The sequence below is a fragment of the Schistocerca serialis genome, chromosome 3 (assembly GCF_023864345.2).
Source record: "Schistocerca serialis cubense isolate TAMUIC-IGC-003099 chromosome 3, iqSchSeri2.2, whole genome shotgun sequence".
Lineage (NCBI taxonomy): Eukaryota > Metazoa > Arthropoda > Insecta > Orthoptera > Acrididae > Schistocerca > Schistocerca serialis.
In genome coordinates, this window is record NC_064640.1 from 401295294 (window position 1) to 401319565 (window position 24272).

General features: G+C 42.8%; 1 protein-coding gene across 1 annotated transcript in view; it reads left to right on the top strand.

Moving 5' to 3' along the window:
- LOC126470888 (sine oculis-binding protein homolog) overlaps positions 1-23366 on the top strand; it is a 60963-nt gene extending 37597 nt beyond the window's left edge. Inside the window, exon 5 of the mRNA XM_050098912.1 lies at positions 19585-23366. Within this exon, the coding sequence (XP_049954869.1) occupies positions 19585-19947 (363 nt within the window). The 3' untranslated portion in view covers positions 19948-23366. The remainder of the gene's footprint in view (positions 1-19584) is intronic.
- The last annotated feature ends 906 nt before the right edge of the window (positions 23367-24272 follow it).

Genomic DNA, 24272 nt, shown 5'->3' on the forward strand with positions numbered 1-24272 from the left:
ACCTTCTAAGCGCCGTATTTTCGAGGATTTGCAGCATTTGGAGACGTTTCTTATGGTATTACCCAAGATAACGCTTGCATAAACTATTACTGTGAGTATGAACATTCTGAAGATCGCTGGCCGCTGTGGCTGAACGGTTCTAGGTGCTTAAGTCCGGAACCGCGCTGCTGCTGTGGTCGCAGGTTCGAATCCTGCCTCTGGTATGGATGTGTGTGATGTCTTTAGGTGAGATAGGTTTAAGTAGTTCTAAGTCTAGGGGACTGATGACCTCAGATGTTAAGTCCCATAGTGCTTAGAGCCATTTGAACCATTCTGATGATCTCCCGACCACAGATGAGCGATAATTTTGATTTTTCGGTAATTAGGGGATATAATGCCACTATTCTCTGAGAGACTTCCCTACTGGGTCTCTGTCACAAGGAGGTCCACTGGGACAATCACGTTCTTGGGCGGGGACCACGTTGAGAACACCTTGCTCTGAACAGCTCTTGTCCGCAACAGCTTCTAGTAATCTTTCCCCATTTGACCACTACATTTCATCACTGCGTTCGCATCTGGCACTTTGCAGAAATCAGATAAGATTTTATGGAAAAGGGATCTTTTATTCAGAGAAGCATAATAAAAAGTATCACGCTATCTAGCGAGATAAATTGAATAGAGCTTTTTAAACATATTGTGCAAATTCTGAATACTCTGAGAAGTCAGTTGAAGTTACAATATTCGAAAGCCACACCACATTGTAAATTCATTGACTCTATAATAAATTAGAATTTCTAAATCGTAGGTCCAAATCAGAAAGGTATTTGATCTACACTGATTCCATTAAACTTTGTGAATAACTTGATTTTCCTTAATTCACCCATTTAAGATGGTAAAATGAGGACAATAAACCTAGTGAAAGTGTTTAATATGTCAGATTACATGTTTTTACCAAATTTCAACTTTCTAACGTAGGTGCACGTTGGTCATAGAAACACCAGGAAACTTATGAAGAGTGGAAATGTCAAAAGTTCTAAGTTGTCACATTTGCCAGGAGAGTCAAAAAACCAATATAGTTATTTTTTGTGCATCACTTATTTTTATCCAGAAATTGAGATGGTACTCTGATACCACAGAATCATGCTGCTCATCTCATCATCGCAAAAAGTAATAAGACAAATTAGAAAATTAATAATTTATTAAGAAAGTTCTAGGTGCCATCCCAGGAACTTACTGATGTCCAGTGGCAATAAGAAAGATTTGGTTTCAGCTGCCATCAATACTGAGGCTCTAAGTTTCCTTTGTGATAGTACAAGTACAAAAGACAGCAGTAGTTTTTTAGCTAGCAGAACTGTAATCAACAAAAACCATTTCTCATATCTTCTACATTTCTTAAAAGAGCATAATAATATTAAATTTAAAAATTTTCATTACTGATTTCTGTTTGTCACAGAACTCCATTCTTGCAATCAGATGTTGTGACGTTTATTGTTGTGTTGAGGAAGAAATGGCAGCATAGCCAACAAATGTTTCTGTTTTGAAACTGAACGATATGGCCGGTCTTTCAGATGAAGTACCATCTTCCTTTTTTTGAATACCGAACAGTGTCTGATTTCCTTTCTTCCGTTTACAGAGTAAGAATTTTTAATAGCTGTGGATGACTATGAGACACTTTGTTCATACTGCATTTAGGTATCTTACACGTCTGCATTGACAGCAGTGTCTCAGCAGCAGTTCTAAAATCAAGGAAGTCAGCTCTAAGCATTGTAATTACAAGGAATGAGTTCATACCTTTAGTTAACTCTTTCTCTTTTCATTAACTCTTTCTCTTTTCATAATATTTTCCAGGCACACATTGTTTTGCTTGTTAACTTCGCCAACCCGTGTACTGTTTTTGGAACCCATATTATCTCCTTCCATTAAAAATATGTTTTACTGGTACAAACAATAGCTTACATGCACCTAACTTGCAACATGAACTCTGCATGAACGAAATGGAGGAGACCCTCACGCATGGCACTTGAAATTTCAGAAAGAAGCACTGTTTGATACAAATCATGCGCCTTCTAGAAATTAATATTTGAAACATTATCTCCGTGATTTGGCACTTGCAATAAGTATAAACAAGTCTAGGATCATTCAGCGGAGTAACGAGAAAACAACAGCACTACAAACTCGTTTTGTAAAAAGAATGCACTTACGTTTGACATTTCCACTCATCACACAATAACTTCGAAAATCCTTACTTCATCTTCTTGAAGTATTGCCAAGGGTTATTTCTTTCCATCTACCATAACTTAATAATAAAAAAATTACAATAAAAACTATTATTATTAGTTTAGAATGACATCACAATGATCGTGACGTCACGAGGTTGCGATTTTTGCGGACGGCATTAGGAAGTAATTAACCATTTGGCGGTGCAGACCGACGACAGAATGCCGTTTAAATGTTGCAAGGTAAGATGCGGAAGGCCGCACTTAACTTCTTCACACACGGGATCCATACATAAGTTGCAGTGCAAATAACTGGGATATTGGAAAATTCGTGTTGCAGGAATACCCCGACACATTCGTAACGAGCAGAGCGACTTGCGCGTGGGTATGCTCCTGCAATATCTACTCCGGTACCAGAAGGAGAGGAGAGGAGGGAAATCTTAGAGCACATTGTGGCTATGGGTGAAACAATGTTACTATTCCAAACCGGCAAAGAAAGGAATACGTCGGAAATGTAGATAACCCCATTCACCCAAGCGAAAAAGCCCTGCTTTGACCAACGGTCACGAGGAGCCTGTTCTTCGATATTCAGGAATTTGTGATGTTGTAGTGGATGCCCGGCGGGACAACAAACAACGCTCAACACTAATGCGACACTATACAGAACCATTAAAGGCAGTGTGATTTTCCTTCACTATAAAGCAAGTCCGCGCACTGACAATGCAGCACAGGACACACTGCCTTCTTTCTGACGGGACATGTGGATAGATCATAGCCTTGCAGAAGTAATCTATCGCCTTACGACTAACATGTCTGGCAAAGGTCAGCACTTCAACTTTGAACAAGCGGCGTACGAGGATATGGAAGCGTGGCTTCATAACCAGCCTTTACCCATCTTAACTGTAGGTATGAAAGAACGTGCACCACGTTAGGACAGTCGCCTGAACCACGTGGAATGGCCGTGCGGTTAGAGGCGCCATGTCACGATTGCGTGGCCTCTCCCGCCGGAGGTTCGAGTCCTCCCTCGGGCATGCGTGTGTGTGTTGTTCTTTGCATAAGCTAGTTTAAGTAGTTTGAAAGTCTAGGTACCGATGACCTCAGCAGTTTGGTCCCTTAGGAATTCCGTCACACACACACACACACAGTGTGACAATGGGGTAAACATACGTAAGCTCTCGCGGAGCATAATCATGTACTATGCTTCTCGACTCTTCATTTCTTAGTACAGTACATTAACGTCTGAAACGGCCTGTCTATTTTTACTAGATTGTGCATAAGAGAAACACACTCCCAGTTTTCCAATAATTATAACTTTCTTAAGACGAATGGAAGTTGTGGTGGTGTTCAAATGCTTCAAATGGCTCTGAGCACTACGGGACTTAACTTCTGAGGTCATCAGTCCCCTAGAACTTAGAACTACTTAAACCTAACTAACCTAAGGACATCACACACACTCATGCCTGAGGCAGGATTCGAAACTGTGACCGTAGCGGTCGCGCGGTTCCAGACTGTAGCGCCTAGAACCGATCGGCCACCCTGGCCGGCTGTGGTGGTGTAAGACGGATAAATTTACAAGAGCGATGACTACAAAACACTACTACGCTCAGCCAGATTTGGGTAGCCTTAATCATCATCGCCACACCACTCGGAATTCAATTGCTTTATCTCCTAAGACTAATTAATAATGCTCATATCTGACTTTAACTGCATTTATGTCAAAGAATATGCAATAATTAATTAAGTTGTAGTGCGGCAAACTTGCACCGTTTTTATGCCAACTTCGGACGCTTACAATGCATCTTCCTGCTTCTTCCTGCTTTGTAGAGACAAAGAATAAGCATATAGATCAACTATGTATAGGGTCATCAGACAGCTAACTAATTACGCTCTTATCTGCAGGAAAGTAACGTCCTTGGACGATCGGAAAGAAATGCAGAAAGACTTTGACGTAATTTACACTTAGTGAAGTACATTGAGTTGAGAAAAGTCATGGGATACCTCTTAATATCGTGTCGGACCTCCTTTTGTCCGGTGTAGTGCAGCAACTCGACATGACATGGACTCAACAGGTCGTTGGATATCTCCTGCCGAAATATTGAGCCATGCTACTTCTATAGTCGTCCATAATTGCGAAAGTGTTGCCGGTGCAGTATTTTGTGTACGAACTGACCTCTCAATTAAATCCCATAATTGTTCGATGAGATTTATGTCGGGCAGTCTGGGTGGCCACTCTAAATGTCCACAATGATCTTCAAACAAATAGCAAACAGTTATTATCTTGTGACATGGCGCACTGTCACCCATAAAAATTCCATTGTTGTTTAGAAACATGAAGTCCATGGGCGACTGCATATGGTTAATGATCGGTTCAACTGGACCAGAGCACCAAGTCCATTCCATGTAAACACAGCCCACACTATTATGGAGCCAATACCAGCTTGCACAGTGCCTTGTTGACAACTTGGGTCCATGACTTCGTGGGTTCTGCGCCACACTCGAACCTTACCGTCAGCTGTTACCAACTGAAATCGTGACTCATCTGACCAGGCCACAGTTTCCCAGCCGCCTAGGGTCCAACCGATATAGTCAAAAGTCCAGGATAGGTGCTGCAGACGATGTCGTGCTGTTAGCAAAGGCACTCGAATCGGTCGTCTGCTGACGTAGTCCATTAATGCAAAGTTTCGCCGCACTGTCCTAACTGATACGTTCATCGTGCGTCCCACATTGATTTCTGCGGTTATTTCACGTAATGTTGCTTGTCTATTAGTACTGATAACTCTACATAAACGCCACTACTCTCTGTCCTTAAGTGAAGGCAGTTGGGCACTACGTTGTCTGTGGTGAGAGGTAATGCACTTTTGACGCTGTGGATCTCTGAATATTGAATTACCCAACGATTTCCAAAATGGAATGTCCCATGCGTCTAGGGTCAACCACAGTTCTGCGTTCAAAGTTTGTTAATTCCTGTCGTGCGGCCATAATCACGTTTTCACATGAATCACCTGCGTACAAATGACAGTTCTTCCAATGAACTGCCCTTTTATTGTTATATTACCACCATCTGCATGTGTGCATATCGCTACCTCATGGCTGCTATCACCTCAGCGTAAATGAAAGCTCCTGATAAATGTAGGTTAATGCCTGGAATAGAGTATCCGATCAGTCGAATAGTGGTGGACGTCTTGAACCTGTGACATCGTTTACAGAGTGGATAATACTAAGAAGCTACGTGAAAAAGAATGGATGTGTTAAAACAATGGTACGGAAAGTAGAGTGGAAGACCGGTTTATTGCAAGGGTTCAGGGAAAGTGGAGTGCATCTGTAAAGGAAATCATACAGAAGACGCTAGTTGGGCCAATTCTTCAGCGTTTGTAATCTTTATCAAGTGGGCATGGGCTTGCCCGTCTTTTGAATGTTGACTGTCTCTTTTTATATCGACATAATACAGATTTCACGCACTGCAAGTGCTTTGACAGTAACCTCTTTCCTAAAAAAAATTAGTTTTCCAGTAATCTACCAATTAACTGTAGCTAGCTGCCCACCTTTCCTACAACACAGAGTATGTTGCAGTTGCAATTCCTTAACCCACGTATTGTTTGTCGTGAGTATTTGTACGACAGCGATAATTCCACTTGTCAGTCGTAGATGCGCACAAACTAATAATCTCTACATCTGCTGCTAGTAGCCAGTCTTTACGCAAATATGGTATTTTCATTAGATCTGCCCGGAACCTTTCATAATTTTTGTTGGGCAATATTTCCTCATAGATAAACGCACACTTTGAGAAAGAAATAGAGCTTGAAACTTATACTATTCGTATCCGCATCCAAGTTTAATTTGTTAGGTTTGTCAAACATTTGCCTTCTTTATGGTTGGACAAAGCTTTTGGATAAAAGACGCATTGTGCGCTGTCGGTTTGTGAGCATTCGCCGCGTCCGCAGGTGAGTATTTGAGCTTCAGTCTGTATAGCTGCCCATTTTTGTCTTATGGTTCGGGTGTAGGTCACATTTTTCTGTAACATTTAACTAGTACAGTTTAATTTTTAACATAAATATACATTTGGGTTTATTTCTTTTTCATGTTCAAAGTCATTACTACATTTTGGAATGATGCTGTTCGCTCGTGGTAATATATGAATTAATGCCTTTTAGTGTTTATTATGTTGTCCAATGAATTACTTCACTCATGAAGACTGCATGCTAATTACCACAATAAATTGTTTTTAAGAGGCATTCCAGCGCAAGCTAAATTTGAGGAATTTTGGCATTTGGTTGTAATTGTCCGCATTACAGTAAGATATATCAAAAGAGATTAGTGATAGGCTGTTAATTTTAAATTTCTTTATTTTCGGTTGCTTTATGGCTCGACTGTTCAATAGTATAATTCTATTTGACAGATGTAAGAGACCCCTCAAAACATCACAGAACCACCTCCGGCCTGAACTACATCCTTCACACACCGCAGTTTAAACCTATCACTGAGCTGTTGACTACAAAGATCCCTTGCATACAGTTCCCTTCGCAATGTTCGCTCGGAAGCTGATTCAAATGGGCCTCCCTTCGCTGACGGTAGCAGTTGCTGTCGGGTTTGAAACCGACTCTCAGTGATAAGGTGTAACCCTCGCCTCGGGTCCCTGTCCACTTTAATTTAACGGCCACTGTTTTTACACCATGCTACTTGGCTGCAAGTCATGCAATATTCATTACAGGCGTCTTGGACATATGGTTTTAATGCACCAACAAATGGAGCACATCCAACTCGATAGCACTCTTCTCTAGTTTGGTGAAGCTGACATCTAATGGTGCTGACTTGCACCTTCACTCTACTTCACTGCCGTGAGTGGTGGAGGATTCTCTGACTGTCAGATGCCACCTTGGCGCCATCTATAGCCGTCCATAGCGACCACTGTGTTCTTTTAAGGAGATAGCAAATATTTTGTCTGGAGAGCTTATTTCATGTACAGTTTTAAATATCGAATCAAGGTTTTTGGCAAACGATATTATGCGAAGAGGCAAATATTTTGTTATAATGATAAATAATCGGGACGTTTTCCATTTATCGAGATATACAGACTACTATTGGGTTTTTCAACAGATGGATGTACTTTTTTTAATGCTGTCCCATTTCTCATCACTATAGCATGGTAACACAGCACGTGCCAACATTCACTGTGCAGCATAGTTGTTGTTTAGTGCAGGCTCTTGGACGTATACTGGTTATAACTTGTTTCTTACTTCTAGACAAGATATGGGCAGTAGGAGTGCAAGGTTCTCACGAGCCCACATAATGATCTTATCTCAAGGTCACATATACAATAAGGGGGCATCAGGTTACACTCCCAGTGTCAGGTTACACACTTGGGGTAGCCATATTCAAGGTCACCCCACACTGCCCTTCCCCCAGGGGATCACCAGTAATTTTTCAACGTAACCCAATGGAACGCCTGTGCTACCCACACACCTTAGACAATTCAATTACTTATATTCAAACTCATGATGTAACTTAATACCGGTCACGTGGTCTTGTATGGTATAAAATTGGCGGGAAAGCACTCTCATCTTCCAGCCAACGGGAGCACATTGAAACTGCACGAAACGTCTCCATCCCCTCTGTCCCATGAACCATTTAGATTCAAGCTCCACCTTCCCTTCCTCAACCTTTATAACTACTTCAGTGGTATAGTCTTCTTCATTCGAGATTTATACATCATAGGGAGACATACAAGTTTGGTATAAACAAATTACTAGAAACAGTAATTGTATAGTGAAAGACTTTAGAAATAATAACAAATGTATAACAAATTAATTAACAATGAATTAATAAACTTTTTTGCAATACAATGAGTTAAATTAATTGTTTGATTTTTCAATTAACGATTTTTTTGTTGGTTATTTATGAAGCTGTTTGTTCCATATGTACAGTAATTTGCAAAGCTATTTATATAGCATACACACATTGCTTTCTTTACAAAGCTATATTTTTTCTGATACTATCTGATATATTAAAAACTTAAACACTACGTTTCCCATAGTAATTAGAGATTTTTTACGTTCTGTATACAATATTTACGTTTATATCATTTTCTTTCTAATCATTCTATATACATAATTAATATTTTAATCACTGATCAATCTCTGTATATTTTTCAAACATATACGAAATGCACATAAACAACCACTATTTACAAGTTAATAAACAGCAACACATTGCATCACTCAGTGTGTAGTGTGAGTATGGCAAGGGCCAAATTCTGTTCGCACAGATGAATTGTTTGTCGTCATGATGTGTCAGACCGACTTTCAACTGCAGTGCAGCATTTACCTCATGGCATCATAACTGAATAACTTCCTGGCTCACCATTCATGGACCAGCGCCAGCACCCTCGAGGAGGCATTACTTGTAATCCTTGATCATGATGGCCATGCATGGCGCACATCCCTAGCTACCTCTGGGTGGCACCTGTATCTGTGTTGTATGCGTAAATTTTCGACCTGAGCCTCACGAATCCCACAATCTGCAAACGACTCGCCTCATCTTTCATCAAGCCGATGACTTTCTTGTTTTGTGGCTTTATTCCATAAGGATTATCGGCCACATACCCAGACGTGTCGAATTCTTCAGGACAGTACTTAATTACTTTACAAGGATCGTAGCCATTCACCCAGTAGATGAAACTATCTGTACCCATATAAAGTAACTTGGGAACGGTGAAGTCTGGCTTCGCAAACTGATAGTGTAACCCGTACATGTAGAGTTTGGAGAGGCCCAGAACACACATACCGATATGGACAGGCTTCGTGAACTGCACTAAAACTTTGGCCATCTCCACAGCGACTAGTTCTATATTTAAGATGGTGACCTGCTTGAAATTTGGTTTGGCGATGTAATCTCTTGTGCCGAACCCCCCTCCCTCCACCCCCATCCACCGTAAACTAATATTTTCCATGGTTTTTCCGAAAACTGAATTAATTGTTCATTAATTTGTAAAAATCTGTTTCAAAATCACATAGCACGGGAGTCCTCTGTTTGGTGTTTACGTCAACGAAATCTTTCAACCAGCAACGCTGGTGATTCTAACAAGTTAAATCACGGAACCAGGCGGTCTGGACACGGTGACCGGCTGGCGGGTTGAGTGGCCGAGCGGTTCTAGGCGCTACAGTCTGGAACCGCGCGACCGCTACGGTCGCAGGTTCGAATCCTGCCTCGGACATGGATGTGTGTGATGTCCTTAGGTTAGTTAGGTTTAAGTAGTTCTAAGTTCTAGGGGACTGATGACCTCAAAAGTTAAGTCCCATAGTGCTCAGAGCCATTTGAACCAAGGAGCTGGGCGCAGCATGCACGTCGGCAGGATGTATCAGTTCTGCCTCCAGAACCAATCCCTCGTCAGAATCAGCAGCTACATCATGGATCCTCTCTTTAAATCTGGCGCTATCCTCTTCAGACGTCCATCGACACCACCCAAACGGCAGACTGTTGCATGGCGCGCCAGTAGAAGTTGTTTACATCCAAGTACAGGAGGTAACTTAAATTGTCTTTTTCACTCATTCGCGGGTCATTAGCGTTTGCATACCTGTGCATGCACTGGAAAAGTCCCCACGAATCCCGCGTTCGAAGAAAAGCAGCACGTCAACATTGGTCAACATTTTGATGTTGACACGTGTTCTCCTTAACATTGCTTCCCACTAAACCCGTCACGGTGTCATGGAAGGTACGATCCAAAGAGAATGTGCCCACGCATACGCTCCAGAATTTCGCAAAATTTTCTGCAAGTAGGTGTTCACATATAATTTATCAAAAAAATGGTTCAAATGGCTCTGAGCACTATGGGACTTAACATCTATGGTCATCAGTCCCCTAGAACTTAGAACTACTTAAACCTAACTAACCTAAAGACATCACACAACACCCAGTCATCACGAGGCAGAGAAAATCCCTGACCCCGCCGGGAATCGAACCCGGGAACCCGGGCGTGGGAAACGAGAACGCTACCGCACGACCACGAGCTGCGGACTATATAATTTAGCATATCCCGTAAATAACAGATGCTGAACTCCTGCCAAACATTCATCGTTTGCTCATACTCCACATCTGTTACAGCTGTGACTGATAGTTTACCGGAAGTAGAGATTTATTTTTGGCTTGATTCTTGTGGAAAGTGAAATGTACGAGGGTGTACTGGAAGGAATTTTTTGTGTCAAAACTCTTAACGCTTTTTAAATAAAATAATCTTTATCAACTTTCTACATCTTTATTCTTCTTGTGTATATATTTATTTCTCAATATAGTCACCCCAGTAAGGAACATATTTCTCCCAGTGAGTGACCAGTTTATTGATAACGTCACTGTAGAATGTTTGACTTTGTTGATAGATCCGCAACCTCACCTCTACTTGCACTGTATCGTTCCTATCAAAGCGAAGCCCTCGAGGGTGTTCTTTCAGGTTTTGTAAACAGATGAAAATTGTATGGGGCGGAATTGGGACTGTGTGGAGAATCATCAATGACAGTCATCCAAAGGCGTCGGATTGTTGCAGATGTCGCAGCGCTTATGTGTTGTCTCGTATTGTTATACTGAAGGAGAGGATGCGCCTTGTGTGGACGAACTCTTCGAATTTGCGCTTTTAGTTTCCATAATGTCTCGCAATACATTGTAGAGTTTATGATGATAGTTTCAGGCAATAATTCCAAATGCACCACACCTTGAATGCTGTGAGATTAACATTGCCTGCTAATGGCACAGTCGAGAACTTTTTTTGGCTTCGGCGATCTTTTGTGGTGGAACTCCACCGATACTCTCGTATTTTCAGGGTCAAAATGGTGAACCCAGCTTTCATCACCTATCACTATATTGTTAAGTAACCCATCACCTTCATGCACAAAACGCAAAAGAAGTTGTTGAGAGATGTCCAGTCTCCCCTCTTTCCCGTCAGTAATGATCTAGAGGTACCCACGATGCACACTGTTTTCTGTGTTGCAGTTCTGCAGTGGTGTCCTGTCCACGCTCTTGTGATGCGACACACTAACCTGAGAGTTGTTCCTGTGTTGTCTGACGATTTTCTCAGATGACTTCATCAACCCGATTCGAAAGTGTCTCGGCAGTTGCCGTACATGGTTGTCCACTCTAAGCTCTGTAACACACAAATGAGGTTAACATCACGGTTTCTTTCATTACGATTACTAATAACTCAACGTCGCACATTACTGATGTGGATACAATGATCGCCGTAGACAGATTTCATTCTTTTAAGGATTTCAGTTGGAGGCACGTTTTCTGCAGTTAGAATCTCAATCACCGCACGCTGTCTCTCATGCATCGATATAGTAACATTATACGTCACCATGTTACACCCTACAATTCGGAACTATCTAGTAGCAGAGGGCTGCAACTTGTATCAGCGAATTGGGAAAGTCGACTGAATAGTATGCTTGATATATAAAACTTCAACCGATTCTGAGAACAGAATACAAAATTCGGAGGAGTTCCTTTCAGCAACGCTCTCTGGTATGACACTGATCTTATCAGCTTTCAAGCTGATATCATCCAAGTGCTCAACAAAGAAGCGAGCATCACATCGGCTCAAATTATCAAAGAATATGGATGTATGTTATGGCAGTTGATATTCCAAGTTGTTTCCGTTTTGAATTCTACTGTGGAACTTCCCTGTTAGATGGCAGCAGTCCTTACGTAGAGTTCCTGCTTTTCTATCCGACGGCAACCTACAAATATGCCTACCTGTATAATGCAACATTCTCCTGAGAGTCACTCATCTGACTGTTTTTGCTATCTGTCTCATCAACTTCCCACCCACGTTTATTGAGCTCAGAGAGCAGCCATCTCACAGAACTACCCTTGGACGTATGATTCGACTTTGTTGAGGTTAGAGACTTATGAGCATACAACTTGGTACGAAGCCGTGTTCAGCACGTGCAGTTCTGTGAAGGTTGCGTGGGAGGCACTGGAACCACCTTCACCACACACTACAGGAGCTAGGAGGCACTCAAAGTCAGCATATATGATGTGAAGGTACATCGATTCCAACACTGGGTGTTCTCAAACTTATCCTCAATAGGCATTTCCACAAAAACCGTTTCTTGCGTAGAGCAGTCAATAAAGTGTCTTTCTAGATACTATCTCTTACTATAAGAATTGATGGTGTCAGCTCACTTACCATGTTGCTGATGTATCGGGCTGTGGTGGTGTTTGCGTGCATGGTGAGTACATCGTTGACGAACCGAGTTGGGGTGACAAACACATCATCATTGTGGCCGGCCATCGAGTTGTTGTGGTAGATGCAAGCTCGGGTCTGTACACGTCCTTCACATCTGCAAAGAACCAAAAAAATTTGAATAATAATCATGTATAAAAAAGATGTATGCAAAAATCTATAGCAATAATTTTTATTTTATTTTTTTTTTTTTTTTTTACTTACATTCAAAATTAGCAGCGTCTGAGTAGGTCCACGAGCCTCTCGTCTCAAGTTGTTTGCGATAATGCCTCGCAATATCTTATCCTGCATATCAACATCCATCTCAATATTATCATCGAGTGCCCCTCTTCCTCCCACCGGAAACAAAGGTTCATGACAACTGTGAGATTGTGCATGACGCGGACAGCATGGCTGCACTGGCAAATGAGCTGCGGTCATCAGCCCATACCACGTTAATGATGACACAAGCACGTTTGCCAATGCAGCCACTTTCTTTGCACCCTGGATCACCTCGCAGTCGTAACCATCGGACATAAGCTCTTTTGTCAATGCAGCCACTTCCTTTGCACCCTAGATCATCTCGCAATCGTCGGCATCGGACATCATTATGGCATCGCCATGGATCTAGCAGCAGCACCCCTACAGCCTGCTCTGTTACATATCTTCAGTAAATCACATGGCAGAGTTTTATTACTCCGTGACTGCTGGCACTTTTGGGGACAGGAGCTGAGAAGCTCACACTGATAACAACTAATGCTGGGTATCGACACCTTGAGACTCTCTTTAATGCTTGCGAAGCCGATTTGGAAAATGAGCTCCCCAGATTCATCGATACAGTATCGCGCTATTAAGTGTAAGGCAGTTTTGTACGGTATACTTATGCCCGTCGCCCCCTCTCACGAAAGAGTGCAGTGATGCTGTTGGGGAAAAGAACATTGTCTAAATTTTGGGAGCTACTGGTATGATATAGTGGGGTGAGTAAACTGCTGAATGGTTCAGAATTTTTACCAACAGCTTCATACTACGCCATTTTTCTGAAATTCGGGAAAGAGGGATTGTTAAGGAGTCCAGCCGAGTACTTCACCTTAATGCATACTTGCATGTCTTTGATCCACTTAATGGGCCGCCCATTTTGATCTCTCATCCGAAGATATTGCTGCTAAAATAGCACGCATTAATTGTCCAGTTTCATCTCCGATCCTAAAGATATTACTGCTTAAAAAGGATGCATTAATGTCCAGAATTCGGATGAGGGGGATAAATTTTGCTTTACATGGTCACTTCTGGTTTGCTGATTATTCAATTCACGTTTATGGCCAGGATGTTGATGGTAGGAAGACGGAAGAAGATGATGAGGAGAACACTGTGTAGAAAGAATTAGTGCATATAAAAGTTGGACCCCTCTACTTTTAAAAATTTGCCGGTCAGCGTCCCAAACATGTAGATTTGTTGCTATACCCAGATGGCAAGAAGCAACACTAGACGTGGATCAAATACGTGTCCACACAACTGTCCAAAGATAAAAATGGCTCTGAGCACTATGGGACTTAACATCTATGGTCATCAGTCCCCTAGAACTTAGAACTACTTAAACCTAACTAACCTAAGGACAGCACACAACACCCAGTCATCACGAGGCAGAGAAAATCCCTGACCCCGCCGGAAATCAAACCCGGGAACCCGGGTGCGGGAAGCGAGAACGCTACCGCACGACCTCGAGCTGCGGACCGTCCAAAGATAAAGGTGCAAATGATTTTTGACATAGATGGCTCAATTATTTTACCTAGAGTGAGTATCTAGAAAGTCATCTTATTGACTACTTTACGAAAGAAATGGTATGTGTGGAAATGCTCACCGAGGTTAAAAAGTTTCTAAAATTTAAGAACATCCACCACCAGCATCCATGTCCCTTCATCATATACGCTGACTTCGAGTGCCTCCTAGCCGCTGGAATGCGCTGTGAAGCCGAAGCCAATGTATCTCTTACAACCTTACGGAACAGCAAATATGTGGCATCATATCAAGATGTATGCTCATATGACTCTAACTTCAACAAAATCGAATCATACGTTAGTGATAATCCTGCTAGATTGCTGTTTTTTAAACTCGAAAAACTTGCCCGCCGTTGTGGCCGAGCGGTTCTAGGTGCTTCAGTCTGGAACCGCGCGACCACTACGGTCGCAGGTTCGAATCCTGCCTCGGGTTTGGATGTGTGTGATGTCCTTAGGTTAGTTAGGTTTAAGTAGTTCTAAGTTCTAGAGGACTGATGACCTCAGATGTTAAGTCCCATAGTGCTCAGAGCCATTTGAGCCATTTTTTTCGAAAAACTTGCGTGGGAAGTTGATGGGATTCTTCGCAACAACATTCACATGATCTGCTCGCAGGAGAACGACGCATTATACAAGAAGGCAATTTACTGTCATATTTTTGGGTTACCGTTGGTTAGAAAAGAGCAAACTGCAAGTAGAGTCCACTGTCATCGGATGGGGAAGTTCCACCTCGCAGCTCACAAAACATGCAACTTGAAATATCAACTGACACAACACACACCGTCTTCTACCATAATATGAGTGGGTGTGATGCTCAATTCCTTGTTCAGCATTTGGGTGATTTTGGCTTGAAAGATGATAGGGTCTGTGTCATACCTGACACCAGTGAAGAGTGCATTTCATTTTCCAAGCGAACCACCCAAAATTAATTCTCCACTTCCTGGATAAGCTACATTTCGAGTAAGCGTTTCTTCATAAACTTGGGACAGGAAGATATAGGCAACACCACAGCGTCATATCCTGATGATGCAAATTTTCAGCTTGTGATGAATAAGGGGGTCTTTCCATATGAGTACTTGGATTTGATGGAAAGACTCCACCAAATCACGTTGCCTAACATAACCACATTTTCCAGTAAACTATCTGGCACTACCATAACGGATGTGGAGTATGAACATGCGGTGAATGTTTGGCAGTAGTTCGGCATTTCTGATTTAGGGGAATATGATAAGTTTCACATAAACACAAATGTGCACCTGGTCATAGATATTTTTGAGACATTCCCGAGTCGATGTCTAGGCAGATTCATTCTGGATCCTGCCTTCTATTACACCGCGCCAGAGCCTTCATCACATGCTATGCTAAGAAGAACATGTGTCGGTATCGAACTGTTGATTGATGTTGACATGCTGCTCTTCTTCGAACGCGAGCTTGATGGAGGAGTTTGACAGTGCCTGCACCGGTTGCCAAAGAGAATAACCTGCAAATGAGCATGGAGGAGTACGGGCCACCTGACGATTTAAGTTATATCCTTTACTTAGATCTGAACAACCTCTTGGTTATGCCATGCAACGAAGGCTGCCATTTGGAGGGTTATGATGGATGTCCAAAGAGGAAACAGCCAGATTGAAGGGGAAGATGCATGATTTCGCCGATGATTCTCGTGAGGAATATGTTCTGGGGGCAGAACTGACATATCCCACCCATTTGCATGACACACATAAACACAAATGTGCTGGTTGAAGACACCAGCAATGTCTCAGATTAAGGCTGGAACTTGTTAACATCACCTGTGGCATATCCTTCAAGCAATGTCACTGGTTGATGGAGTACAAAGATTTAAACACCTCTTGGGAATTGTGACTTTGAAAAAGATTTTTACAAATTAATCAACAACTCATTTTTTGGGAAAACAATGGAAAATGTTAGGGAACACAGCGAAATTCATTTAGTTTACCGGTGGCGTAGAGGAGGGAGATGTTTTGGTGGACGAGATTACAGAACTTGACCAAATTTCAAGTGGGCCACCACCTTCAGTAGAGGACAATTCGCTGTGGAATTGGCCTCGGTTTCAGTGCAGTTCACGAAGCTTGTCTATATCGCTACGTGTCTTCTGCATATCTCCAAACTCGACATGTACCAACTCCACTATCAGTTTTCAAAGCTGAACTTTATACGGATACAGACAGTTTCATCTACTATGTGGACGGCTGCGATTCATATGAAGTAATTAGGTACAATTCCGAAAAATTCGACACGTCTGGATACGCAGCCGATAATCCGTATCGAATAACACCACAAAAAAATTATCGGCCTGACGATAGGCGAGGAGAATCATTTGCAGATTGTCGAGTTTATGGGGCTCAGGTCGAAAATGTACGCATACCGCATAGATGCAGCTGCCACACAGAGGCGGACTAAGGATGTGCATCATGTGACCTCAAAGATTATCGAGGTGCCTGTTCGAGGATGTTGGCGCCACAACACCTGTGGTGCGCCAGGAGGTACACACTGCACTGCAGCTGAAAGTGAAACTGTCTCGACATTACGACAAATGAGTCTTTTATCAGGAGAGGATTGGGGGCCTCCCGTATGCAAACTCTTCATTCAGTGCTTGAGAGTGTGGCTGTGTTTTCATTTATTTGTAAATAGTGGTTGTGTGTGTGTGGGAGTGTGCAAAACAGTTGAATCAACCACTTGTCATAACTATTTGTGTGTGTGAATGTGTGTGCCGTCACGCCATGTGTGCTTGCAAATCATGTCCACGCTATGTGGCTGGAAATACTGAATACAAATGTGTGCATGCGTGTGTTTGTGTGTGTGTGGAGGGGGAAGGTAGTATTTTTTAAATTGATGCTGCTAGTCCTCACTTAGAAAAATGTATAGAGACTGATCACTGATTAAAATGTAAATATTGTATATAGAATGATCAGAACGAAAATTTAAGTGCTGTGAAAAACGTCTAAATAGGCCTCGGAAGAACCAACGCTACTGACCGACCGTCGTATCATCCTCAGCCCATAGACGTCACGGAATGCAAATATGGAGGGGCACGTAGTCAGCACATAGCTGTCCTGGCCGTTGTCAGTTTACGAGACCAGAGTCACTATCTCCCTGTCAAGTAGCTCCTCAATTTGCCTCACAAGGGCTGAGTACACCTCACTTGCCAACAGCACTCAGCAGACCAGTTGGTTCCCCAGTCAAGTGCTAGCCAAGCCTGACAGCGCTTAACTTTGGTGATCTGATGCGTACCGTTGTTACCACTGCGGCAAGGCCGTTGGCGTGTATAGAAAGAAAATGATTAAAATGTAAATATCGTATACAGAATGAACAAACAAAAAACATCTATGGTAAACACAATATTTCAGCTTTTAGTTACCTGATAGTAGTAGTAATGTATATCAGAAGAAATTATTATCTCTCTGAATAAACCAGTGTATGTACGTCATACACATTAGCTCTGCAAATTATTTTATATGCGAAACAAATAGCTTTGTAAATGAACCACCAAAAAACTGTAAAAAAGCTGCTGTATACATGCCACCAAAAACAAAAGAAAAAACTGTTAATAAAAAATCAGACAATAGTGTTAACTAACTGTATTGCAAAAAATTCTTAGTAGCGCGCCACTAGTTAATTTGTTATATCATTGTTATTATTTACAAACCCTTTACTATAGATTACTGTTAATAATAATTCCTTTATAAGAAACCCGAACTTCGCATGATTTACAGGCCTCGAATGAAGAGGCCTACACAACTGAAATAGCTCCAAAGGATTTGGAGGGGAATGGGAAGGTGAATCTTACTGGTACAGTGGAGGGGGGAGGGAAACAGAGGGTTTTCTCATGATTTTAATGTGCTTCCAATGACTGAGAGATAGGAGGCATTTCCCACCAACTGAAATTAAACAAGAGCACTTGACCCATACCGACTTACGGCGTGACCTTGAATACAACTAGTCCAATTGCCTAAGGTACATGCGTAGGACAGGGGTTCCCCTGAGTGACCGAGAGCAATTGCCAGTGATTCCCCAGGGAGGAGAGGTGGGGGGGGGGGGGGGGGGTTGACCTTCAATATAGGGATCCCTAGTATGTAGCTTAGCACTGGAAGAGTATTGTGATACCACCGTATCTTATCTGTGACCTTGAGATAAGATCGTTATCTACGCTCGTAGGAACCCTGCGCTACTACTGTCCTTACCTTATCTAGAAATAAGAAACCGGTTATAATCGATTTTGTCCAATAACGTGCATAACATAACTACTCAACGGCTGTAAGCCATAAAATACAAGTATAATTTCCTGCCCGTCAAGATATATTTAGACGCTGCCACTGTGGCTACATTGTTCCCAGTTCGTTACATTTGTTGAGTGTTTTGCAATGTTTTATTTCCGAACATAGTGGGTGCGAATTTAAGAACTCTGATCAACATGCTTTTAGACATCTCATGGTTCGTTTGCAGTTCAGAGTTCATGGAGCGGTTTTCCCCTTACCTGTAATACAGGAGACTTCTTAGAATTACTGACTGTTCTCAGTAGCTATCTGGCGTACCCATCAGATATAAGACATTCTAACGACATATGTGATTTCCTGTGAATATTAACTATATGTTATAGTTAACAGATGGCTGGCCTGAACGTGTACTTAATAGAAAAAGGCTGTTAGTGAGAGGAGGGGTGGATCCATGTTAAATCTCCATGAGATACCAGTCCAATGCAGAATGTCTCATCAGATTAATATCATACACCCAACATCGTGTTTTCTCTGGAGTGTTTGGCAGTTTCAGAATGGAGATTAGTCATTCTTCTTCAGAATTACTCGTTATTATGCTAAGTACGTATCTTACGTGGCGTTTTGAAATAGTCTGCACGACGCCAACAAACTGAATACTGTTGTGGTTTTTGCCCCCTTTCACAATGTAGCAGCTGAGGCACCAGCGGCAGTCGCTGTGGCCGGCTGATCTCAGTGTGGCCTTCCTCGGATGGCCGTGGCTGCCAGAGCTGCGAGGGCAGAAAGCTACGTATCTGTCCAGGTCTTAATCTGTGCTTTCTGTTTAAACTTCTCGCACACGGTACGGCAATGTCGTTTGACTGCACGGAGAGACGCCGAGTGACACTTGTTTGTGTCCGTCTGCTCAGATGGAGGTCAAGACGCCGCGGCGCCAGTGGCGGTCTCGCCGCGGCGCGAGGACGGCTGGCTGCGGCGCGCCGCCGCGGAGCTCGTCGCCACCCCCGCCGCTGGTGCTGCCGCCGCGGCCGCCACCGCCCCCGCCTCCTCTGCTGGGGCCTGCCTTCCCTCAGCCGCAGCCACCGCCGCCGCCGAAGTCGCTGCTGTTCGGCGACCCTCCGCCACCGCCACCGCCGCCCCCCACGCGCGCCTTCGGGCTGCCGCGACCCGGACCCCCGCCGCCGCCGCTGCTGCCGCCGGTGACCGTCATGGTGCCCTACCCCGTGCTCATCCCTCTGCCCATCCCGGTCCCCATCCCCATCCCGTTGCCGCTGTTTGCGCCGGACCGTAAATCTGCCCCCCGACGCAGCGGCCTCTGCTCTCCACCCCGTACGTCGCCGCCGCCTCCACCGCCCCCTCCTCCGCCGCCGCCGCCGCCACCGCCGCCTCCACCACCCGCGCCACCGTCGACTTCGCCTCCGCCACCTCCAGCACCGCCACAGCCACCACGGCACGGTTCCGACAGGCCGCTACGCAAGAGGAAGAGACTCACGGAAACAATTCCCGAAGACGATCCCTTGGCAGAGAGAAAATCCGTTCGTGTATGACCTGAGATTTCCGATTATCCTTCGTCGTAAAACTTAATTCGACACAGACACTTTAAATTTCACACATTATAGGAAGTGCTTGCGCTGATGAAACACACTCTCCAGTTTCTGCTACCATCACGCCCAAGTCCCTGCATAGTGCCGGCAAGTGCAGTGTTCGAGGCGCCTCCTGCAAAGTTTCCACTTCCACACTCAGGTACTGCATTAACTACGATTAGACCTGAGGTAAACCTGTAATAACCATAGAGCACCACACGACACAGCTTATCACATCCTAGCAGAAGACTGACACTGCCGAGCACATAGCAGGCAACCAGCTGCGTTTTCCTTTAAAGTGATTCGGCAGCAAACGGTTTCCTTATAATAAAATCTACCCGCACACAATGCCAGTTACAGCGCTCACAAGCTCCAGAAATAGTTCGGTTTCCCCGAAGCTAGAAGTATCTCTAAGCTGAACAGACGACAGTTCATCGTAAAAAAACTGTACTGAAATATTAAATGGAGTATTTGGAGTTTAATTCAACCTATCAATGAAATTCAGATAGGGCATTTCTTTAAAGAAAATAATTATACTAAAAAGCAGCAAAGGAAAACTTCTTTCTCCTCACATGCTTCAGGTTAAGAAATTATGTGCTGTTGGAATCTAAATCCGAGACCATAGAGTTTAATGTGCTGTGCTTCGTTCACTTATTTGTCTCTTCCCTCAACATAAAGGGTGTCCAAGAAATGTTGCAACAAACTTCGAGGGTTTGCAGAGGCTGCTTTGAGCAACAAACGGAGTATAGGAATCCGTGTTCAGGAACGTCACCCAACGGCTCTATGGAGCTTCGAAGTTATAGGTGCTGACGCCTGCCATTAGGCCACCCCTTCAGCAGACAACGTGACTTTGTGTACTAACGTACCGTGGGTGGGAAGTCTCGCAATGTTGTTTGTTATTCATTGATAGCGACTGGCAACGATCGCCAGGGGAGAAGATGGAGATAGCTGCTGCACAGAAACGCCTTGTCTCCTATGAATGTGATGCTCTGTTGCCTTGCTGGATGACGGGTTTGAACACAGGTTTTCACCTGCAGTTGATGTTTCCCCTTTAACCCTCTGAAATCTCCGAGGTTTTTTTTTTTTTTTTGTATACTGGAGAAAAATAAACTGCAGATGGAAACACGTGTCCGAAACAGCCATCCACAAAGCGAACAGAGCATCGCATTCATAGGAGACAAGGCCTGTCTATGCAGCAGCTAGCTACATCTTCTCCACTGGCGATCGCGATAATCAGTAGCGATCACTGAATAACAAACAACATTGCGAGACGTTGCGCCTACGGTCCGACAGCGTACAAAGTCACGTCTGTTGCCGAAGGGGTGGGCTAGTGGCAGGCGCCGGCGCTTTTAGCTATGAAGATCTGTAGCGTCGTTGGATATCTGCCACGAACAGATATGAAGAGAGACAAAAGTAATCATGACGGAAATCCATGGAGGCGACCCCCTAGCCGCGCGGATAACGAGTAAAAATTCTCATTTTTGCTGTGTTGTCACAGATACGAGCTACAAACGTCGCTGTTGACAAAGAGCGACTTTCACGCCTTAGGAAGCAATCTGCTAGATAGTATGCGGCCCACTGCATTCTAGTTCCTGCTAGCATCACTCATGACCACATCCGATGTTTCTTAACGAATCAGTCGAATTATATGGGTAGAATGTTTCACAGTTAATACAGCTTTGAATTCGTTTGTTTACGACTGTTGTGTCACCAGTTGTGTGACAGTATACACCGATCTCTGTCTTTCAAGTATCTCAAATAGCTAAACGCCAAAAGTAGTATGAAGCGTTATCGTTTCTTGTTAGGCATAAGTTTCGACCTGCGACTCAGTGATCTGAATATATCGTGACTACTGACAGTTTGTGGTAGACCCGTACTGCAACCAATATTTCCTCCTTTTTGTGAGCAGGTTCTCTAACCATTGCATCATCTGAGCGAGCCTCCACTCTTGACTGAAACTTTCATTGGCACTGATGTTTCCTCTTATTACTTCCGGAAAAACGTAGATGGGTCTCTACACCGGTATATGGCCATCAGGGGACTAATGTGTCGGAGGGTCGCGACTTACTCTTATACCAGCGGAAATGAATTCACTGAGACGAAAGTGATAGAAGCAGTGGATATGATATCAGTGAAGATGTAATGGCAAGGGCCAGATGTGGCCAGAAATACTGAATCCATAGTTAGTAGTTTCTACAGTAATAGGTGGAAACATCAGTAACAACGAAAATTTTGGTCACGCCTGAAGGCGCGTTCAGGTAGCGTAATGGTTGGGTTGACTGACTAAAAAAAAAAGCAGAAAATTCAGGTTCCATTCACATGTTCACATAATTTTCCATTAGTCACAATTTATTCATCGCAGCGGAGTCCAGTATTTTCCGAGTGTACTTCACAGATACAGTCTCATGTAACTGCATGTCATTCAAATCATCAACACTGTTTCCGCACATTTCACCACATTGAATTCAGTTCAGTTGGTACTCATTGATCTGTCCTGTCATCTCCGCAGACATGTAGAAGGCGGTGCAGAAGCTGTTTAAGGATTTTACTGTGTGTTCGTAATTGGAGTGAAATTAACAGCTATACCAAATAGTTTCACTTTTATGCGGAACAGATCAGCTAATAGAAGCATTCACTGAGACAAAAGTGATAGTTTCTCTTGCGAGTAGCAGATTTTTTCTGTGTTTACAACCAGGAAAGATTTAGTTTGCTGATGAAGTCGACTTAACAAATAAATCACGAACGTTCTTACGAATGCTGTAATTCCGCTAACTTCTGCATCGCAATTAATCACTCAAGCTGTCGTATCATCGACATGTCACTTTTTTCGAATTATTCTGCATCGTTTTCCGTTCATGAATATTTTTCAATAGTGATCTTATACCTGTACACAATAAAAAGGCATATGTAGAGACTTTACATATTTTATTTAGAACTTCAAAATGTAATTAATACTGTTGTAAGGCAGAAACCCTGAGATAAGATCTGTGATAAAGCAGGAGTGTCAGTCGTTTCCAGCGTCAGTATTCTCATAAAACGATGTAATCTGCTCTTCAGCTTCAGGCTGCTTGACACTGCCTTTAAAACAGATATTACTTCTAGTTCGCGTTGACTACTGCCATATGTTTACGAGAATAAAATAATATTTAATTATTATATTGTAATTTTCTAGCGTCCAGTTGATTCAAAAGACAAATGAATTTTGGTACGAGTATACTGCAGATAAAACATTAGTTATCACTGTTTTGACAGTAACAGATATATGTGAAAATAAGTGTTAATAATTACTAATTTATGAATTTCTCATTTTACATTTTGTTGTCTAGTCCTGTCTGTCATATCTCATATTCATGTAGCTGTCCCTGTACTGTTAAAATAAGACAAAAGTGTACTCCATCATTGTAGTTTTTATAAACTGTGTAAATAAAGTCGATACCATTTTGTAGATGAGGACTGCTAACAATATAAATCTCTATATATAAATGGATGTATAGTGGAACCTCATTTATCCGGAGTAGGAGGAATCTTGAGTCATACGGACTATAAAAATCTGGATAAACTGGAAATTCAGAAAGTTAGAATGGCATGGGTTAGATGCCACAAAACACGCGTTATAACTATTTTCGTACAAACACTCAAATTAAACGCCATTTACACGAAAGTTTTGTCCAAATATTGAAAAAATATAGTTTTTTATATCCGAAAATAATCAGTTTGCTTCCCGTAAGCCAGATCCTACGTCGTTCAGGGGCAGCAAGGTCATGAAGGTGTTTCGCCAGCAATTTTTCGATCGAAGTCCTTTCCGCCTAGCGTCCCAAATAAGCCACTATTTTGTCCAGCTGCGTTGTGGCCTCAGTATGTGTCATAATGTCTTTACACTAGGCACCAACTTAGTAAACTTAATCACTCATCACTATCGCCAAAGCGTGCAGAGGAACAAATGACGATAATTTCGTAATCAGAAATCTTATCGTCGTCATTTCGCAGTCAGTCATTTTCGTGATTAACACCCATGTCTGAGCAGTCGGGAAAGTTTGCAAATACTTCAGCGATATCGTTTTCCTTCAATATCGTTGCAGCAGGTGCAACTTTTTTTTCGAGGATACAACCACCTCCTTGCTCTGCGATACCATTTTATACTCGCAAAACCAGCGGGGACAATACGGTAGGTGGAGGTCTTGTACCTTGGAACACATTTCAGATTTTCGCCTCTACTCAGCCCTCTAATAGAAGTTTAAAATATTTTCTGATTCTATTTTTAAATTATGGCATTCACTTTTTTAGTACTG